Raw genomic sequence first — 20,471 nt, 5'->3', positions numbered from 1 at the left:
CGCAAACTTTGGATCTTGTTGTTACTACAAGGTCTTTGCTATTTAGTTTCTGTCGCACAGCGTATGACGTAGGAGCAATTGAGGAGTCATCCCTCCACATGTCGTGTGTATCTTTGCAGATCATAATTTCGAGTAAACAACCTTTAACAGATTCGATCGGGGTAAGTGTGCATTTATTTGTGTAGTATATGGTTTCAAATATTCATAGCTACGTTTTCAATGCGTGCTTATTTACTTTCTAGCTAGCTTGGTTGGCCAACGTCAACAAACAACTAGGAGAGGGTCACACAAAGAAGATAGTTTAATTCCAATTGTATTAGCATACTGCCTAGTCTAAGTGATATATTTTACGTTTTGAAATATTAATACATTTGATCAAATATTCGTGCTTTTGCTTCGCGATGGACTCGCCTCATAGCCAGCCGTAGCTTCATGTCAGCTAACTATATGTAAAGAAGATATGCGTGCAATGATGATGACTTATGTTGGTCTCATATGGCTATTTATTCCTTCTTGTTACAGGGGAGCCAACATAATCAGTCCCACAAATTATCTCCTAAACTGAGAACATTGACAGGACTCTTCTTTGGGTCCTTGCTCTCCACAACAGCTGTTTGCTATGGCAACTTCATCCCCAAGGTTCACGTGGTGTGATTGTCGCAAACACAAGATTCCTGTCAAAGACACCCATGAGCTGTGCCTGCACTGTCTGGGCATCCAGCATGCCAAGGAGGCTGTGCTGGAGTACGGCAAATGCCCGCACTGTGCCAAGATGGACTGGAGCACCTGCATCAACCGCCTCACTAAAGTTCAGGAGATAATGCACCGCGAGAGCCAGCAGAGGAAGCATGAGGCAGCACAGTCTGAAGTTCAGCCCAAACCTGAGACCACTTCAGCTCCCATCAAGGAACCAAAACCGGAAGAAAATACAGTCCCCACCCTGCCCCCACATCGGCTCTCTGCTTCCACACCAGCCCATTCCTCCACCATGCCAGTGTTGTTCACCATCCTCTCCCCACCCCCAGCGCAGGCAGGGGACAATTTGAGCATCCCAAAAGGCACTTTTCTCTCACAACTTGCTATTCAGCAGTCAGCTGACTCCACCCCATCCTTGAGCCAATCAGGTTCCAACATGCTGACCTCCAGCTCCTGTAAACGACACGGTTTCTCATCGTGCTGCTCCAAACGCTCCAAACGAAGCCGCGGTAGCCACAGGCGGAGACGCTCTCCCTCCTCCTCCTCTTCCTCTTCAGGCTGGACCTCTGATGAAGATGATTCCTGCCCCTCTGGAAAGGGAAGGAGGTCTCAGAGGGAGTCACGGCAAGCTGTCCGGTCAGAGAGGAGGCACGGCGAGCTGGTGGAGGTTGTTCAACAGGCCGTTCAGCTACAGTGGGCTGTTCTGGAGAAGCGCATTGAGGCTCTGGAGAGGAGAGGTGCTGAGGCTGTTGTGTCTTTCCCCACTCCAGCCCAAACTAGACATCTTCACGCCTCCATCCCTCTGGCATCCACCTCGTCTCAGGAGGGCAACCAGAGAGATTTATCCTGCCCTGTCAGCGAGCAGCTGGTGACGGAATCTATGTCCGGTACCATTGTGAAACAGGAAGAGGAGCCTTCCTCCATTTCGTTTGCCTTGAGACCTCTCAGTGATGGACACCGTGAAGGGGAGGATGCCTCTCAGTCAACTGAGGGTCCTATCTCTAAACAGGACTTACTGGAAGCTATGGAGCTTCAGAGCCTCATGGCACGTGCTGCCAAGTATCTTGGTATAGACTTTCCCAGCACACCAACCAGCCTCAGCCCACCAGACCCCACAATGGTGCCGGAGTTTGAGGACCTGGTCCAGAGCTCTTGGCCAAACCCTGCCAGCTCGAAACCGTACAGGGAGCTTTTCTCTAAGATGTACAGGCTTCACGACTGCCAGTCTCCAGCCTATGACCAGATGCCCCAGGTCAACTGCTTCATGTCGGCCATCTTCCAGGCGGTGAAGCCAACAGAGAACAAGGAGGCGCCGGTGCCAGCTGAGCGATGGCGTTTCACTGAGACTCTAGTAGAGAGGATGTACCAGACTGCTGGCATGCTTGCCAAGACGGCCAACTACCTGCGCTACCTATCAGACTACCAGAGGAGGCTTCTGCTGGAGATCACTGAGGATTGTCCAGCACAGCGTTTTATGGCGGCCCTTAACGAGCTGAAGCTCATTGGCCAGTTCACCCTCCAGCTGTCCTCCCACCAGGCTGAACTGTCTGGAAGAGTCATGGCTGCTTCTGTAGCCATCCGAAGACAGGTCTGGATGGCTAAGACCAACTACACAGACTCTCTGAAAGCCACTGTGGCTGACCTTCCATTTGTGGTCAGTCACACCTTTGGGGTTAGCTCAGCCTCTGGCCCTAGCTCGACTGGAATGGTGTGCAAACAGGAACCGTTGTAAAGGCTACATTTGTTACATGTACAAAAAGTGTGAGAAGTATGAACTTTTATTTGTGCTGAATTGGGTTGATGCCACTAAATGGTTCACTTGTAGACATGTAAATATGGAAATATTCTTTATAGTCTTATTGCACTCCAGTTCAATATACCTTTTGATATGCTTTTTTTGTTGTTGTTTAATCTAGGAATTTTGCAACTGTTTTTGAACAATGGTAGCATAGTATCTGTCTTGACTGCATTACTGTACTTTTGACTGCGTGTTTGCTAAACTTCTTCAGAGGTTATGTTGAAAGTAAGTTTCTTGTTTATTATGAGACTTATAGTGCCTTCAGAAAGTATTCACACCGCTTGACTTTTTCCACATTGTTTTACAGCCTGAATTTTAAAATGGATTACTTTGACATTTTGTTTCACTGGCCTACACACAATATCCCATAATGTCAAAGTGGATTTAATCTTTTTTCTTCTTTTTTACAAATTCATAAAAAAATGAAAGCTGAAATGTCTTGAGTCAATAAGTACTCAGCCCCTTAGTTATAGCAACCCTAAATAAGTTCAGGACTAATACGTTGCATGGATTCACTCTGTGTGCAATAAGTGTTTTAACATTAGTTTTGAATGACTACCTCATCTCTGTACCTCATACATACAATTATCTGTAAGGTCCCTTAGTCGAGCAGTACATTTCTAACACAGATTCAACCACAAAGACCAGCGAGGTTTTTCAATATAAAAATAAATACATGTAAATACTTTCTGAAGACACTGTATGATATCATCTATTATTTTTCTGTCCACTACCTCACTCTTCTGCAGAAGTTATGTTATTGCATAAAAAGTATAATAAAAGTGCACAAATATTATCCTCTGATTTTGTAGTTATTGTGAAAATAGTCCGTATTTTGTTAATATTGAATAGGAAATGTCACCTCATCTTCCGCATAGAGATTATCAAATAAATGTACGTCTGTAGCATGGCTAATTTAATTGATCACATACACGTGTTTAGCAGACGTTTTTGCGGGTGTAGCGAAGTGCTTGTTTCCCAATATTGAGTCACATTGAAGATTGTTTACATGTTGGTGTTTTTGTCATGCTGCTTGATACACTACAGTAGGCCATATCTCATGTACATTTGTAATGTTCTCATCTATAATTGTTTACATGAGCAAACCAGTAAACATGGCAAAATGACGAACCCCCTGGATAAGTATACGTGGCAAACAGCGCTCCGTAGACCAATGCTGCGTTCTGGTGCATGTCTGAACTAGGAAACTTAGACATTTTCGACTTGGCAACTAGTTGAACGCGGCACTTGTACAGCTACAACCACGCAGGTATTCGGGACATTTCAGAGTTTTCTAGTTCCGACTATGACATGAACGCTGCCAAACGAGGTGCTATCCTTGCAACGTGAAGCATTGTGGGGCAGAGGCGCATTTGTGACAGCGAATAATTGCTCAAGTGAATATCGGAGGCAGAGGAGTTAGCTAATATTACCTTCACGTTGATAACGTATAGCACTAAGCCTCAGTATCTATCGTTAGACATGGGGCAGGAGGAGCTCATGAGTCAAGCTGAAGATGTGGCGGACCAGGTAACTTCCTTGTTTCACAGATAGTTAGTTGTTAGCTAGCGGTACCTTACAGTCCGACTCAAAGGAAATCTGGGTTCTTAAGTTACAGTACCTAGCTAGCTGGCTATCCACAGCTGCTTGAGTGAGTGACTCGTTATAGCTTGATGGCTAATATTACTTGCTCAACTAGCTAGCTACACGCATTATTTCCTGTTACTGTAATTCGTTTACCTAGCTACATGGTTTTCCAACTACGTTAACGTTATCACACGTTAGCTATCATCATGTAGCTAATAGCCAATGACTGCAGCAGTACAAAAGTGAACAAATGATTGTCCTCTTGTGCTTTTCCTGCTTGTTGTAGCCAGATCCACACATGCATGGTTCTGGTTGTACTGTTAGCTATCTAACGTTAATGTCTGGTTAGCAAATATAACTCTGGCCACATATTAACAAACGGTAGTTGACGTTAGCTTGCTAACTTAACTAACGCCAGTTGACTGTACTGTAAGTTACCTAGTTGATACATTTTGTATGGCTTGTTCTGGTGGCCTTCCAAACTAATTGGTAAATCAGTGGCACTGTCTCATTAATGAATCCCTCACTGCAAAAATGTGTTTGTAAACCTCGACGCCATAAGTTTTATGGCAAGTCATTTTCTAAAAGTTCCTATTTAGTTTTAATCACAATTCCTATGTATTATTAATCACTTTACCATTGTGAAATGGTACTGTGGTTGCTCAATCGTGTGTTGGGCTTATATTGCCAACAACATGGAGGGCTTTGCAGCTTACCTCTTGTAGCCAGGGCCTATTACATGTGGTTGGTTCTATTGAACTAACTCTTTTAGCTGAAATGCAAAGAACTGTGCACATTGACTGCCCCACAGCCATGCCACCACACTCAGTTCTTACGATGGTGTGTAATGTATAAGAAAGAAAATGTGAACATGTTATGGTCTTGTATGCCCCTACAGTAGGTCTAGCTTGTTGTCCTGTGGATGAAATTGCAATCCCCTTGAAATGCTCTGGTATATAAGGGGACAGTGTCAAGAACCCCATAGTTCAGGTTACATGTATGTGTTACCCAGTATGAAGATTACACAGGAAGTCATATAATGCAAGCCTTACAATGCCTTATTTCCTTCGATAGGAAGTTACAATATTTCATTTCAAATTGCTCTAGCCTACAGACTAGCTCTAACCACGTGAGCTTTTTCTGTTTACTAGGCCTGTTTGTTTTTCTTTACACAGTTGACATACTACACAATTGACATACCCTAAGGATATACATTCAGTGAGTGTGTAACCATAGGTAGAGAATACAATAGGATCTCTGTGGGTGTAACCTAGTCTTGCTACTTTTATGTGAACTTTTTGAATTAGCACCAGCTAATACCAAATATTTGGTTTACCACCAGGTATATGACATGCCCAAGTCCACTCCTTGGGTTATTTTACAGCAATGCTTAAAATGTCAAAGTCTGAACATGTACACCTCAAATTGCTGTGCCATGAAACGTGGCTTAAGGTAGGCCTGCCCTACACTTTCAAAGGCACATTCTTCACTAATAAGCTCTAAGAAAACAGTTTTAATCTAATGTAGGCTACTCCACTATGCTCCATATCTAGGCTGTCACAACACCTTCTACATCCTCTGATTGGCTGCTAGGCCCTCATGTGCCGCTATGAATGGTCAAGTTTGTTTTTCATGGCTCGGTGCCCCGGGTGGGCAGATTCTGTACATTTTAGACCATTCCATTGGTCCTTAAGTGAAATCTCCACCCATCCGGGGCACCGGGCATCGCAAAACGAACTCGCCCACTGACGTGGGAGTTGTTGAACTGTGATAGGCTGACAAGACCAGGCAGTGCTGATGTGGACTGTATGGTGGGAGGGGTGTGGGATGATTCATGTTCTTCTGCTGTACTTCCTTTAGTAGGTAGAAGATGATCAGTTTCAATGTATGGAGGGAATCCAACATAATGGAGCTTTAGTAAATGTAGGACAGTTTTTTTTTTTTTGGCGATCTAAGTGAGCAGGGGTTTATTTCACACATAGTGGTTGCAAGGGTCAATAACCTGACACAGGATATATTTGGATTTGCAGAATTTAAAAGTTTGTAACGTAGTACTTTACTACATTGATGCTGACACAAACCAGTGTGCTTTTTTTCTATGAGAGCCTGTTTTAGTCCATCTTCCTAATAAATAACCCTAACCCTTCTTACCCCACCTCAGTCCCTGCTGAAATGCAACCAGCTGTCCTATGCTCTGTCTATTGTCCCATATTGCTTTTGGAATGCCCTTGCATGTTATCTCATATGATTTTCAGTATATTTATTTCCTTTTCCCCATTCCGGTAAAGCCAGTAGGAGGATTTGCACTCAGGCTACAATTAATGGTGGCTGGTGCGTAGAAAACATTTCTATAGAGTTCAAAAATGTCCTCACTCCAACCATGAAAAGGAATAACCCAGTAATAATAACCTAATGAAGTCGAGACAAAAAATAATATACTTAATCCATGCTCAAGGAGTTGCTAGAGCGCTCCTCATCATATTGTTGCACTGTGCGCATCCTCTGCATTTATAGCTACCATTTGGAAAAGGGCGTGAAAGAGCCTGGCTGATTTTCTTTTGTGGCTGGCAGTTTGCATGAACCAATTTATTGCGTAAATTGCAACCTCTCCTACACACAATAAGTGGTGGATTTTTAAATTCAGCTGGCAAAACTGGGTCTCATGATAAAATATGCGTTTTTCTTGACCACATCTCCCACTTTTTGCAAGTTCAAAGTATGTAGTTGTGAACATTACGTAGTGTTCTTTAGCTTTAGTATATGTGGTTGTGAACATTCGTGTTCTTTAGCTTTAGTATATGTAGTTGTGAACATTACGTAGTGTTCTTTAGCTTTAGTATATGTAGTTGTGAACATTACGTAGTGTTCTTTAGCTTTAGTATATGTGGTTGTGAACATTCGTGTTCTTTAGCTTTAGTATATGTGGTTGTGAACATTCGTGTTCTTTAGCTTTATTATATGTGGTTGTGAACATTACGTAGTTTCTTTAGCTTTATTATATGTGGTTGTGAACATTACGTAGTTTCTTTAGCTTTAGTATATGTGGTTGTGAACATTACGTAGTTTCTTTAGCTTTAGTATATGTGGTTGTGAACATTAGTGTTCTTTAGCTTTAGTATATGTGGTTGTGAACATTAGTGTTCTTTAGCTTTAGTATATGTGGTTGTGAACATTAGTGTTCTTTAGCTTTAGTATATGTGGTTGTGAACATTAGTGTTCTTTAGCTTTAGTATATGTGGTTGTGAACATTAGTGTTCTTTAGCTTTAGTATATGTGGTTGTGAACATTAGTGTTCTTTAGCTTTAGTATATGTGGTTGTGAACATTAGTGTTCTTTAGCTTTAGTATATGTGGTTGTGAACATTAGTGTTCTTTAGCTTTAGTATATGTGGTTGTGAACATTAGTGTTCTTTAGCTTTAGTATATGTGGTTGTGAACATTAGTGTTCTTTAGCTTTAGTATATGTGGTTGTGAACATTAGTGTTCTTTAGCTTTAGTATATGTGGTTGTGAACATTAGTGTTCTTTAGCTTTAGTATATGTGGTTGTGAACATTACGTAGTGTTCTTTAGCTTTAGTATATGTAGTTGTGAACATTACGTAGTGTTCTTTAGCTTTAGTATATGTAGTTGTGAACATTACGTAGTGTTCTTTAGCTTTAGTATATGTAGTTGTGAACATTACGTAGTGTTCTTTAGCTTTAGTATATGTGGTTGTGAACATTCGTGTTCTTTAGCTTTAGTATATGTGGTTGTGAACATTCGTGTTCTTTAGCTTTATTATATGTGGTTGTGAACATTACGTAGTTTCTTTAGCTTTATTATATGTGGTTGTGAACATTACGTAGTTTCTTTAGCTTTAGTATATGTGGTTGTGAACATTAGTGTTCTTTAGCTTTAGTATATGTGGTTGTGAACATTAGTGTTCTTTAGCTTTAGTATATGTGGTTGTGAACATTAGTGTTCTTTAGCTTTAGTATATGTGGTTGTGAACATTAGTGTTCTTTAGCTTTAGTATATGTGGTTGTGAACATTAGTGTTCTTTAGCTTTAGTATATGTGGTTGTGAACATTAGTGTTCTTTAGCTTTAGTATATGTGGTTGTGAACATTAGTGTTCTTTAGCTTTAGTATATGTGGTTGTGAACATTAGTGTTCTTTAGCTTTAGTATATGTGGTTGTGAACATTAGTGTTCTTTAGCTTTAGTATATGTGGTTGTGAACATTAGTGTTCTTTAGCTTTAGTATATGTGGTTGTGAACATTAGTGTTCTTTAGCTTTAGTATATGTGGTTGTGAACATTAGTGTTCTTTAGCTTTAGCGGGTCTTTTTTGTAACAGTTCATCTTGTTTTTCCCAAAGCCAAATTAAGAGCTTCATCCACACATTGTGGCGAATAGCCTCTTAGAAACCTAGTGCGCATCTTCGCTGCTTTTTCTAGATAATCCTCTGTGGAGTGGCATATACGGCGCAGTCTGAAAAAACTGGCTTCTAGGACGTCCTCTTTAAATGCTCAGGATGGAACCTGTCCCCCTGTAATAGAGTATTTCTGTCCGTTTCTTTTCTATACAGAGTTGTAAACAGGGTTCCATTTGATTTCTCAATCCACATATTGAGGTAATGAACAGTTGAGTGTCACATTCAATAGTTACTTTGAGTTTGGGGTCAATGTCATTGAGTAGTGCCATAAAAGTTTGATGGCTCGATGGCAATTTAAATGCACAGAAATACCGTGACACAATCCTGAGGCCCATTGTGAGGCTTACTGTGTCCAACAGATACATATCTGTATTCCCAGTCATGGGAAATTCATATATTGGAGCCTAATGAATTTATTTCAATTGACTGATTTCCTTATGAACTGTAACTCAGTAAAATCTTTGAAATTATTGCATGTTGCGTTTTATATTTTTGGTCAGTATAGATGGATACAATAGTCAGTACAAATCTGAGAGGGCGGGGCAGGGGCACTGCTGGTGCGTCTACTAGAGGTCGACCAATTTTGATTTTACAACGTCGCTACCGATTATTGGAGGACCAAAAATGCCAATACCGATTTAATCTGCCATTTTTTTTCTCTTTGTAATAATAATTACAACAATACTGAATGAACACTTCTTTTAACTTAATATAATATATCAATAAAATCAATTTAGCCTCAAGTAGATAATGAAACATGTTCAATTTGGTTTAAATAATGCAAAAACAAAGTGTTGGAGAAGAAAGTAAAAGTGCAATATGTGTAAGAAAGTTAACGTTTCAGTTCCTTGCTCAGAACGAGAACATATGAAAGCTGGTGGTTCCTTTTAACATGAGTCTTCAATATTCCCAGGTAAGAAGTTTTAGGTTGTAGTTATTATAGTAATTATAGGACCATTTCCCTCTATACCATTTGTATTTCATTAACCTTTGACTATTGGATATTCTTATAGGCACTTTAGTATTGCCAGTGTAACAGTATAGCTTCCGTCCCTCTCCTCACTACTCCCTGGGCTCGAACCAGCAACGCAACGACAACAGCCACCATCGAAGCAGCGTTACCCATGCAGAGCAAGGGGAACAACTACTAGAAGGCTCAGAGCGAGTGAGGTTTGAAACGCTATTAGCGCGCTAACTAGCTAGCCATTTCACTTCGGTTACACCTGCCTCATCTCGGGAGTTGATAGGCTTGAAGTCATAAACAGCGCAATGCTTGACGCACAATGAAGAGCTGCTGTCAAAACGCACTATAGTGCTGTTTGAATGAATGTTTACGCGCCTGCTTCTGCCTCCCACTGCTCAGTCAGATACTTGTATGCTTGCTTGTATGCTCAGTCAGATTATATGCAACGCAGGACACGCTAGATAATAGTAATCCCTCTCACACCCCCCCTTAAAAGATTTAGATGCACTACTGTTCCACTGGATGTCATAAGGTGAATGCACCAATTTGTAAGTCGCTCTGGATAAGAGCGTCTGCTAAATGACTTGTCTTAAATATCTAGTAATATCATCAACCATGTGTATGTAGTTAACTAGTGATTGTTTTTATAAGATAAGTTTAATGCTAGCTATCAACTTACCTTGGCTTACTGCATTTGTGTAACAGGCAGGCTCCTTGTGGAGTGCAACGAGAGAGAGGCAGGTTGTTATTGCGTTGAACTAGTTAACTGTAATGTTGCAAGATTGGACCCCCCGAGCTGACAAGGTGAAAATCTGTTGTTCTGCCCCTGAACAAGGCAGTTAACCCACCGTTCCCAGGCTGCCATTGAAAATAAGAATGTGTTCTTAACTGACTTGCCTAGTTAAATAAAGGTATATATTTTTTTTTTAAATGGCACCCAAAAATACAGATTTCCAATTGTTATGAAAACTTCAAATCGGCCCTAATTAATCGGCCATTCCGATTCATCGGTCGACCTCTAGCATCGACACAACATTACAAAAAATACACAAGGTCCAATCCCAATTTCAGACCTTGGGGGTGTAGAGTTTTTAAAAGGAAGATTAATGTCCTCATTCACCCTGTTTTACTGTCAATGCTTGTGCCTGCTGAAATGTCCTTGTCGTCTATCCCAAATGCATGCTATAATGTCCCTTTCTCTCTCTCTCTCTCTCTCTCTCGCAGTTCTTGCGAGTGACTAAGCAGTACCTGCCTCACCTGGCCCGGCTGTGTCTAATCAGCACCTTTCTGGAGGACGGCATACGCATGTGGTTCCAGTGGAATGAGCAGAAGGACTACATTGAGGCCACGTGGGGCTGCGGCTACTTCCTGGCTACCTGCTTCGTACTGCTCAACCTCACAGGACAGCTTGGTGAGCAAGGCTGGGATCATCAGCTTGTCATCAATGATTTTATCTTTACAATCTGCATGGGTCCAGATAGGATCCATCCATGCATGGATTGAAAAAGCTTGCTCAGTAAGTCTCTCAAGTGCCTTTTAGCCCAGGACTAAGGTTAATCTGGGTTCGTGCCAAAACCCCACGATCATTCATTTACTATTGACTAATTTGAGTCAATAGTGTGGTGTGGGCCGTGAATGATGACCCATACTGTCTTTGAAGGCTGGGGAAAGATACGGGGGTTGAAATAAGTGTGAATGTCACCCTTTTTGGGGAAGATGGGGGAACAAACTGTTGTGCTGGTTCGATCCTAACTGTCTGTCATTCTTTTTCTCTCCAACAGGTGGCTGTGTCCTTATCCTCAGTAGACATTTTGTACAGTATGCCTGCTTTGGATTATTTGGAATCATAGCTTTACAGGTGAGGAAATATCTAACATATTGGTATTGCAATGCACCCCTCTGTGATTTTTGGGCTGACGGAACTCAAATGGTTGACAGCTTGACACTGGTTATGTTCATGAATTTCTGGCTATGTAATATTTCATGCTGAATTTATTTTTATTTTCTCTAGACGGTTGCATACAGTATTTTATGGGATATAAAATTTCTGATGAGGTAGGTCTCCCATTAAGTTTATGAATAAGATACAGTGGGGCAAAAAGGTATTTAGTCAGCCACCAATTGTGCAAGTTCTCCCACTTAAAAAGATGAGGCCTGTAATTTTCATCATAGGTACACTTCAACTATGACAGACAAAATGAGGGGAAAAAATCCAGAAAATCACATTTGTAGGATTTTAATGAATTTATTTGCAAATGATGGTGGAAAATAAGTATTTGGTCAATAACAAAAGTTTATCTCAATACTTTGTTATATACACTTTGTTGGCAATGACAGAGGTCAAACGTTTTCTGTAAGTCTTCACAAGGCTTTCACACACTGTTGCTGGAATTTTGGCCCATTCCTCCATGCAGATCTCCTCTAGAGCAGTGATGTTTTGGGGCTGTTGCTGGGCAACACGGACTTTCAACTCCATCCAAAGATTTTCTATGGGGTTGAGATTTGGAGACTGGCTAGGACACTCCAGGACCTTGAAATGCTTCTTACAAAGCCACTCCTTCGTTGACCGGGCAGTGTGTTTGGGATCATTGTCATGCTGAAAGACCCAGCCACGTTTCATCTTTAATGCCCTTGCTGATGGTAGGCTTTGTTACTTTGGTCCCAGCTCTCTGCAGGTCATTCACTAGGTCCCCCCGTGTGGTTCTGGGATGTTTGGAGTGTGACTGTTTGAGGTTGTGGACAGGTGTCTTTTATACTGATAAGTTCAAACAGGTGCCATTAATACAGGTAACGAGTGGAGGACAGAGGAGCCCCTTAAAGGATAAGTTACAGGTCTGTGAGAGCCAGAAATCTTGCTTGTTTGTAGGTGACCAAATACTTATTTTCCACCATAATTTGCTAATAAATTCATAAAAAATCCTACAATGTGATTTTGTCTGTCATAGTTGAAGTGTACCTATGAAAATTACAGGCCTCATCTTTTTAAGTGGGAGAACTTGCACAATTGGTGGCTGACTAAATACTTTTTTGCCCCACTGTATTTACATATTAAATTGAAAACATACATTTGACTTAAGTTTCTTTTCCATTACTTTACCGATTACACTCACCGGTCAGTTTTATTAGGTACAGGGTTAGGGTTTAGTACCGGGTCGAGGCCCCATTTGCCTCCAGAACAGCCAGAATTTTTCAGGGGCATGGATTATACAAGTCGGAAACGTTCCACAGGGATGTTGGTCCATGCTGAAGCGATGGCATCACGCAGTTGCTGCAGATTGGATGGCGGTATGCCATCACCACCAACCTGTACCTTTGAAACTAGGCAAGACGGGTCCATGGACTTTTGTGCTGCTTCTGCCAACTCCTGACTCTGCCATCAGAGTGATGCAACAGGGACCGGGATTCGTCTGACCACGCAATGTTGTTCCACTCCTCAATTCTCCAGTGTTGGTGATCATGTGCGCACTTTTTTTTAGCTGATAGGAGTGGAACCCGGTGTGGTCATCTGCTGCAATAGCCCAGCTGTGACAGGGATCGACGAGTTGTGCTTTCCGAGATGCCGTTCTGCACACCACTGTTGTACTGAGCCGTTAATAGCCTGTTAGCTTGCACGATTTTTACAATTCTCCTTCGATCTCTCTCATCAACAAGCTGTTTTCACCCACAGGACTGCTGCTGACTGGATGTTTTTGTTTGTCGCACCATTCTGGGGAAACCCCAGACATTGTCATGTGTGAAAAGCCCAGGGGGGGGTGGGGGTCGTTTCTGAGATACTGGATCTGGCGTGTCTGGCACCGACAATCATACCATGCTCAAAGTTGCTTAGGTCACTTGTTTTGCTCATTCTAACGTTCCATCGAACAGTAACTGGATGCCTGTCTGCCTGCATTATATAGCAAGCCATGGCCACGCGGCTCCCTGTAGGAGCGATGCATTTTCATGAACGGGTTGGTGTACCTAATAAACTGACCATTGAGTGTTTATGTGTCTTGGGTACATTTTCCTGTCTGTCCCACTAATTCTATAATACTTTATTTTGAACTATGGATCCTCTTACACCCTGTCCCCTCCTTCCCTCTAACTCCTCTCTCAGGAACCTTGCCCTGGGCGGTGGACTCCTGCTGTTACTAGCGGAGTCGCGTTCAGAAGGGAAGAGCATGTTCGCTGGTGTCCCCTCCATGGGAGAGAGCTCGCCAAAGCAGTACATGCAGCTGGGAGGGAGAGTCCTGCTGGTGCTCATGTTCATGACCCTGCTGCACTTTGACCCCAGCTTCTTCTCGGTGAGTAGACCACACCGCCTTGCATCTATGGTGCCACTCAGGAGGGACTATAGGTATAGGGGGAAAAATCAGTATTATGCATTTTCTCATAAGTATGCAGAGATCAAACTGAGTTTGCATTTGGAGTGTTTCTTTGAAGATTATGCACAGTTATCTTAGGCTGTCAAATATCTAAAAACCATATGAAGTGCTGTGTTCATTTAGATAGGTTCTGGTGCAACTGTTGAACAGGAGCATTGGTGGTTCAGACTTCTAACCCATGTGTCCCTTTCCACTCACCCAGATCCTCCAGAACATGGTGGGTACGGCCCTCATTATCCTGGTAGCCATCGGCTTCAAGACCAAGCTGGCAGCCCTGACCCTGGTAATATGGCTGCTGGCCATCAACATCTACTTCAACGCCTTCTGGGCGGTGCCCGCCTACAAGCCCATGCATGACTTCCTCAAGTACGACTTCTTCCAGACCACGTCCGTCATCGGAGGGCTGCTGTTGGTCGTAGCACTGGGGCCCGGCGGGGTGTCCATGGATGAGAAGAAGAAGGAGTGGTAGGGAGAGGGGGATACACATTTTTCTGGCCAACCACATCCACAGCAACCTCCCCCTCCGCCACTCTTGTCTCGTCCTTTCTTTTCTTTTTTCACATTGTTTTCCAGCTGCTGTTTTGAGTTCAATATGGTTGATACTGGATTTTTTTATACACCTATTTATGTCTGCTTTATTTTGTGGCAAGAGAGAACCCCAGCTGATTTTGAATAAGTTGTCGAAGTGTAAGGTAACTAATGAGTTACAGTGGAGTTTAAAAAAAGTTGTTGCAGAAGGTATGAAAATCCCAATGTATTTATGGATGTTACCATAACCTTTCAGAAATAACCTGTTTTTTGGGAACAGCCAAAAAACAGGAAGTGGTAAAGGTGTATCATCAGTTTGATTGCCAATGAAAACACCAATCTTTTCCTGCTTGGATGTTGGACTATCTGTGACTTGCTCATCATATCAATCCTGAGACCGCAGGCACTGAATACGATACAATTCTCCCTCACTCTAGGTTGCCATCTTCCCCTCGGGATGAATTGCAGGGGGTGTGTACATTGTATACTACTATTCAAAATGGTGGATTGAAGTGTGCTTGATTTAATATTGAAACCCAATTGCTAGCACCTGAAATCTTTTTGGGCACTTTGTACTGTATGTCTTGCGCAAATGCCTAGTAAAAACTAGTAACTGTATTTTAACAGGGCAATAGGGGGAGCTCAACATTTTTGTAAAACACCATATTCTACAATCTAGAGAAGCAAGTAGAACTGGACAGTCCGTGATCACCCGACATTGTATTTGCTCATGTTTATGTTCTATACGGTTTAAGAAAAGAGAAATATTGATTTTCAGAAGTTTATATTGTATTTTTGAGTATTTGTTTTGTTTTTACGAGATCATGGCGAAGAAATAAAAAAATATCTGTTTGCTCTCATCTTGTACTCAAAATGGGTCTGTTTGTGTTAATAATTTAGATATATTTAGTTTAAATTAATTAGTCCAGGGGTTTTAAACTACGGTTTGGGACCCATGAGGGGTGGGTCGCAAGTTGAGTAAACATTTATAATCACACACTTTCTTCTTAATTTGGGTCGTCCGAGGACAGTACATTTCTCATTTGGGTCTCAAATTGAAAAAGTTTAAGAACATCCTGAGTTAGTCTAATCTCTGACTAAACTCACAACTAGGGTGGGACTTCTTCCCTTGCTGCTGCTCCCATTCGTTGACGCTCCAAAGGCAAAGTCACGTTTTCATTGGCTGTTGGTGCACACGAATTGACAAATCAAGTGCCAAATACATTTAATACGCGTTCGGTTCAACGTAGTTGAGAAAGGACTCGAATGATGGAACTCGTCATTTTCCTAGTCAATATTTTAGAAATGTAAATAAAGAACTGTAAAATGTAACTTTGTATTGGTCATGTACAATTTAACGTTACATTGGGTCGCTGTCAAACATCGAAGAGAGAGAGCGCTAAGGATCACGTGACTGCTGATTATTGAAATGTCCATGGCATCTAGCTAAATGACGTGCGACTGAAGGCAAGTATTTCTGACTGCAGTGTGCAGTTCGGGGCGGGGCTCAATGTGGGCAGAGTCAAACGTTTGACTCCACCCACCGGTGTTTCGTCTGAGGTTTGACAGTCACACACACGTTTGTGCAAGGCACACGTTTAATACAAACGTATTCCATTTTTGAAGACCGTAAGAAACATTATATAAAGTGGTACCAGCACGTGTTGTAACACTTTTTGCTTCATGCTATATTTGAGACAAGCTACTGATATTGTTGCAGTGAACAACAGACTTATGTCATGTACTGTTAAAATTGTGTTGATAAATGTTAACTTTAATTATATTATTTAATTGAGCTTATATATATATACACATTTACTACCTATCATGATTTATAAAGCTATTTACTTTCCTCATGAGAATGGAGACAGACTACCATATAGACATACTGACAAGATGAAAGTGCTTTAAACTCAGAAAAAAAAGAACTGTGTCAAATGTGTTTATTTTCAGAAAACTTAACGTGTAAATATTTGTATGAACAAGATTCAACAACTGAGGCCTAAGTAACAGTCAGTATCTGGTGTGGCCACCAGCTGCATTAAGTACTGCAGTGCATCTCCTCATGGACTGCACCAGATTTGCCAGTTCTTGATGTGAGATTGTTACCACACTCTTCCACCAAGGCACCTGCAAGTTCCTGGCCATTTCTGGGGGGAATGGCCCTAGCCATCACCCTCCGATCTAACAGGTCGGATTGAGATCCGGGCTCTTCGCTGGCCATGGCAGAACACTGACATACCTGTCTTGCAGGAAATCACGCACAGAACGAGCAGTATGGCTGGTGGCATTGTCATGGTTGAGGGTCATGTCAGGATGAGCCTGCAGAAGGGTACCACATGAGGGAGGAGGATGTCTTCCCTGTAACATACAGCGTTGAGATTTCCTGCAATGACAACATGCTCAGTCCAATGATGCTGTGACACATGGCCCCAGACGATGATGGACCCTCCACCTCTAAATCTATCCCGCTCCAGAGTACAGGCCTAGGTGTAACACTCATTCCTTTGACGATAAACGCAAATCCGACCATCACCCCTGGTGAGACGAGAAGAGCACTTTTTTGCCAGTCCTGTCTGGTCCAGCGATGGTGGGTTTGTGCCCATAGGCGACGTTGTTGCCGGTGATGTCTGGTGAGAACCTGCCTTATAACATGCCTACAAGCCCTCAGTCCAGCCTCTCTCAACCTATTGCGGACAGTCTGAGCACTGATGAAGGGATTGTGCGTTTCTGGTGTAACTCGGGCAGTTGTTGTTGCCATCCTGTACTTGTCCCGCAGGTGTGATGTTCGGATGTACCGATACTGTGCAGGTGTTGTTACACGTGGTCTGCCACTGCGAGGACGATCAGCTGTCCGTCCGGTCTCCCTGTAGCGCTGTCTTAGGCGTCTCACAGTACGGACATTGCAATTTATTGCCCTGGTCACATCTGCAGTCCTCATGCCTCCTTGCAGCATGCCTAAAGCACGTTCACGCAGATGAGCAGGGAACCTGGGCATCTTTCTTTTGGTGTTTTTCAGAGTCAGTAGAAAGGCCTCTTTAGTGTCCTAAGTTTTCATAACTGTGACCTTAATTGCCTACCATCTGTAAGCTGTTAGTGTCTTGACGACCGTTCCACAGGTGCATAGGTGGATTTTTACGAATTATCTTTGAAAGACAGGGTCCTGAAAAAGGGACGTTTCTTTTTTTGAGTTTAAATTAAGTTATACCAGCTCCAGTAAAGACATCAGAGACTCGGGTGACATCTACATCATCTTTACTAAATAACATAACACAGGGCCTCTGGGTGCTCTTGAAGAGCCACTGGATGCTGATGGTATGTCAGGTGCTTCAGAAACGGTGTTCTGTTGACTATTGTTGCCGTGCAATAGCAACAATGAAAGTGTGTCGCATTTCTACAACTGAAGCCACACTTCATGATTGTGAACTCTGAAAGAGAGGAATAACAGAAAAGTAACAAGTTATAAAATTAAATTAATTACACTGATGTAACTGAAAAAAATAGGGCAAATCAAAAAATGTGAACGTCAAATATATTCAATATTGCCTCACTGAAGCATGACCTTTGATGTGGTTGTTGACCATATATTGTTCAGCCTTATATGTGCCGAAGGGGCAGTGATGAAGTTGATTGCCGCTGCATTTGTACATTTTGGGACTCTCGCCCTCCAATAACACACTAACGTGTCTCTACACATAAAATGCATGATAATTAGAAAGGCAGAAAATAAGCAAAAGGCATTTCATTTATGCTATGTGCACGCTGTGTAGAATGGCCATTGGCATCAATTATTATTAGACCCTGCTGGTCATCTATGAACGTTTGAACATCTTGGCCATGTTCTGTTATAATCTCCACCCGGCACAGCCAGAAGAGGACTGGCCACCCCTCATAGCCTGGTTCCTCTCTAGGTTTCTTCCTGGGTTCTGGCCTTTCTGGGGAGTTTTTCCTAGCCACCGTGCTTCTACACCTGCATTGCTTGCTGTTTGGGGGTTTAGGCTGGGTTTCTGTACAGAACTTTGTGACATCAGATGATGTAAGGAGGGCTTTATAAATAAACGTGATTGATTGAACAACAATACACATTTAGAGCCAGCCAAATACAACAAGGCATACATTTATTTTTAATTTTTTTTATTTCAGTTCTCATTTACAATTGCGACCTGGCCAAGATAAAGCAAAGCAGTTCGACACATACAACGACACAGAGTTACACATGGAGTAAAACAAACATACAGTCAATAATACAGTATAAACAAGTCTATATACGATGTGAGCAAATGAGGTGAGATAAGGGAGGTAAAGGCAAAAAAGGCCATGGTGGCAAAGTAAATACAATATAGGAAGTAAAACACTGGAATGGTAGTTTTGCAATGGAAGAATGTGCAAAGTAGAAATAAAATAATGGGGTGCAAAGGAGCAAAATAAATTAATTAATTAAATACAGTAGGGAAAGAGGTAGTTGTTTGGGCTAAATTATAGGTGGGCTATGTACAGGTGCAGTAATCTGTGAGCTGCTCTGACAGTTGGTGCTTAAAGCTAGTGAGGGAGATAAGTGTTTCCAGTTTCAGAGATTTTTGTAGTTCGTTCCAGTCATTGGCAGCAGAGAACTGGAAGGAGAGGTGGCCAAAGAAAGAATTGGTTTTGGGGGTGACTAGAGAGATATACCTGCTGGAGCGTGCGCTACAGGTGGGAGATGCTATGGTGACCAGCGAGCTAAGATAAGGGGGGACTTTACCTAGCAGGGTCTTGTAGATGACATGGAGCCAGTGGGTTTGGCGACGAGTATGAAGCGAGGGCCAGCTAACGAGAGCGTACAGGTCGCAATGGTGGGTAGTATATGGGGCTTTGGTGACAAAACGGATTGCATTGTGATAGACTGCATCCAATTGGTTGAGTAGGGTATTGGAGGCTATTTTGTAAATGACATCGCCAAAGTCGAGGATTGGTAGGATGGTCAGTTTTACAAGGGTATGTTTGGCAGCATGAGTGAAGGATGCTTTGTTGCGAAATAGGAAGCCAATTCTAGATTTAACTTTGGATTGGAGATGTTTGATATGGGTCTGGAAGGAGAGTTTACAGTCTAACCAGACACCTAAGTATTTGTAGTTGTCCACGTATTCTAAGTCAGAGCCGTCCAGAGTAGTGATGTTGGACAGGCGGGTAGGTGCAGGTAGCGATCGGTTGAAGAGCATGCATTTAGTTTTACTTGTATTTAAGAGCAATTGGAGGCCACGGAAGGAGAGTTGTATGGCATTGAAGCTTGCCTGGAGGGTTGTTAACACAGTGTCCAAAGAAGGGCCAGAAGTATACAGAATGGTGTCGTCTGCGTAGAGGTGGATCAGAGACTCACCAGCAGCAAGAGCGACCTCATTTATGTATACAGAGAAGAGAGTCGGTCCAAGAATTGAACCCTGTGGCACCCCCATAGAGACTGCCAGAGGTCCGGACAGCAGACCCTCCGATTTGACACACTGAACTCTGAAGAAACATAGAAAATCAACGATCAAATCGATTACATAACTACATGTAAACCTAGGCTTACTGCTCAAGTAGGCAAATATGTCCAAATAAGTTTCCCTCATTGTAATCAATTAGCTAGCTCACGTGCAAAAGGGTGCTATTGCTAATTAGCTAGCTCACGTGCAGATGGGTGCTAATTAACGCTATGCTAACATCTGTGCGGTATAAAAATATACCACTGCACTGGTATAACATGAATATTACAAAGTACATTATGCATAATGACAGTCTCACTTACATCCATGGTTTATATTTTTATCCATGTAGGTTAGGTTCGATTAAGATTGACTTTCGTTGACGTTGATACCTTCCACGTGAACCTCAACTTGGGTGACCTTGAAGGAGACGGGTTAAACGCGGTTGACTCCGCCCACATTGAGCCCGGCCCAGAACTGCACACTGCAGTCAGGGCTTCTTACTGTAGCTAGTAACCTACTGATTTGAATGCAACAGTTATTTCAGGGAAGCATGTTAGTTAGCTAAATAATTCATATTAGAACATGTGTGGTTAATATGAGTGCATATTGAGTGCAAGCATTTGGCACCTGCTCTACATTGAATTATTTCCAGGTCTTTGTAACCAATAGTCATTGTAATGCAA

The 20,471-nt window shown here is 42.3% G+C and overlaps 2 protein-coding genes across 2 annotated transcripts; both read left to right on the top strand.

Moving 5' to 3' along the window:
• The first annotated feature begins 64 nt into the window (after window positions 1-64).
• On the top strand, window positions 65-3,290 carry LOC115128899 (uncharacterized). The gene is made up of 2 exons (XM_029659040.2): window positions 65-161; window positions 523-3,290. Exon 2 carries the CDS (start codon window positions 620-622, stop codon window positions 2,426-2,428), a length of 1,809 nt encoding a protein of 602 aa, XP_029514900.1. The 5' UTR covers window positions 65-161; window positions 523-619; the 3' UTR covers window positions 2,429-3,290.
• A 588-nt stretch (window positions 3,291-3,878) lies between these two features.
• LOC115122735 (surfeit locus protein 4-like) lies at window positions 3,879-14,377 on the top strand. The gene is made up of 6 exons (XM_029651986.2): window positions 3,879-4,024; window positions 10,683-10,869; window positions 11,240-11,316; window positions 11,470-11,513; window positions 13,552-13,738; window positions 14,022-14,377. The coding sequence occupies exons 1-6, from the start codon at window positions 3,977-3,979 to the stop codon at window positions 14,286-14,288; spliced, it is 810 nt and encodes a 269-aa protein (XP_029507846.1). The 5' UTR covers window positions 3,879-3,976; the 3' UTR covers window positions 14,289-14,377.
• The last annotated feature ends 6,094 nt before the right edge of the window (window positions 14,378-20,471 follow it).

The sequence above is a fragment of the Oncorhynchus nerka genome, linkage group LG4, assembly GCF_034236695.1.
Source record: "Oncorhynchus nerka isolate Pitt River linkage group LG4, Oner_Uvic_2.0, whole genome shotgun sequence".
Classification (NCBI taxonomy): domain Eukaryota; kingdom Metazoa; phylum Chordata; class Actinopteri; order Salmoniformes; family Salmonidae; genus Oncorhynchus; species Oncorhynchus nerka.
This window is presented reverse-complemented; position numbering and strand designations above follow the sequence as displayed.

Bases quoted from the DNA above. Each gene is read 5' to 3' on its own strand.
- LOC115128899 (XM_029659040.2), top strand. From the start codon at position 620: ATGGCAACTTCATCCCCAAGGTTCACGTGGTGTGATTGTCGCAAACAC.
- LOC115122735 (XM_029651986.2), top strand. From the start codon at position 3,977: ATGGGGCAGGAGGAGCTCATGAGTCAAGCTGAAGATGTGGCGGACCAG. The intron at 10,870-11,239 runs GTGAGCAAGGCT...TCTCTCCAACAG, and splicing joins CAACCTCACAGGACAGCTTG to GTGGCTGTGTCCTTATCCTC. The intron at 11,317-11,469 runs GTGAGGAAATAT...TATTTTCTCTAG, and splicing joins TTGGAATCATAGCTTTACAG to ACGGTTGCATACAGTATTTT.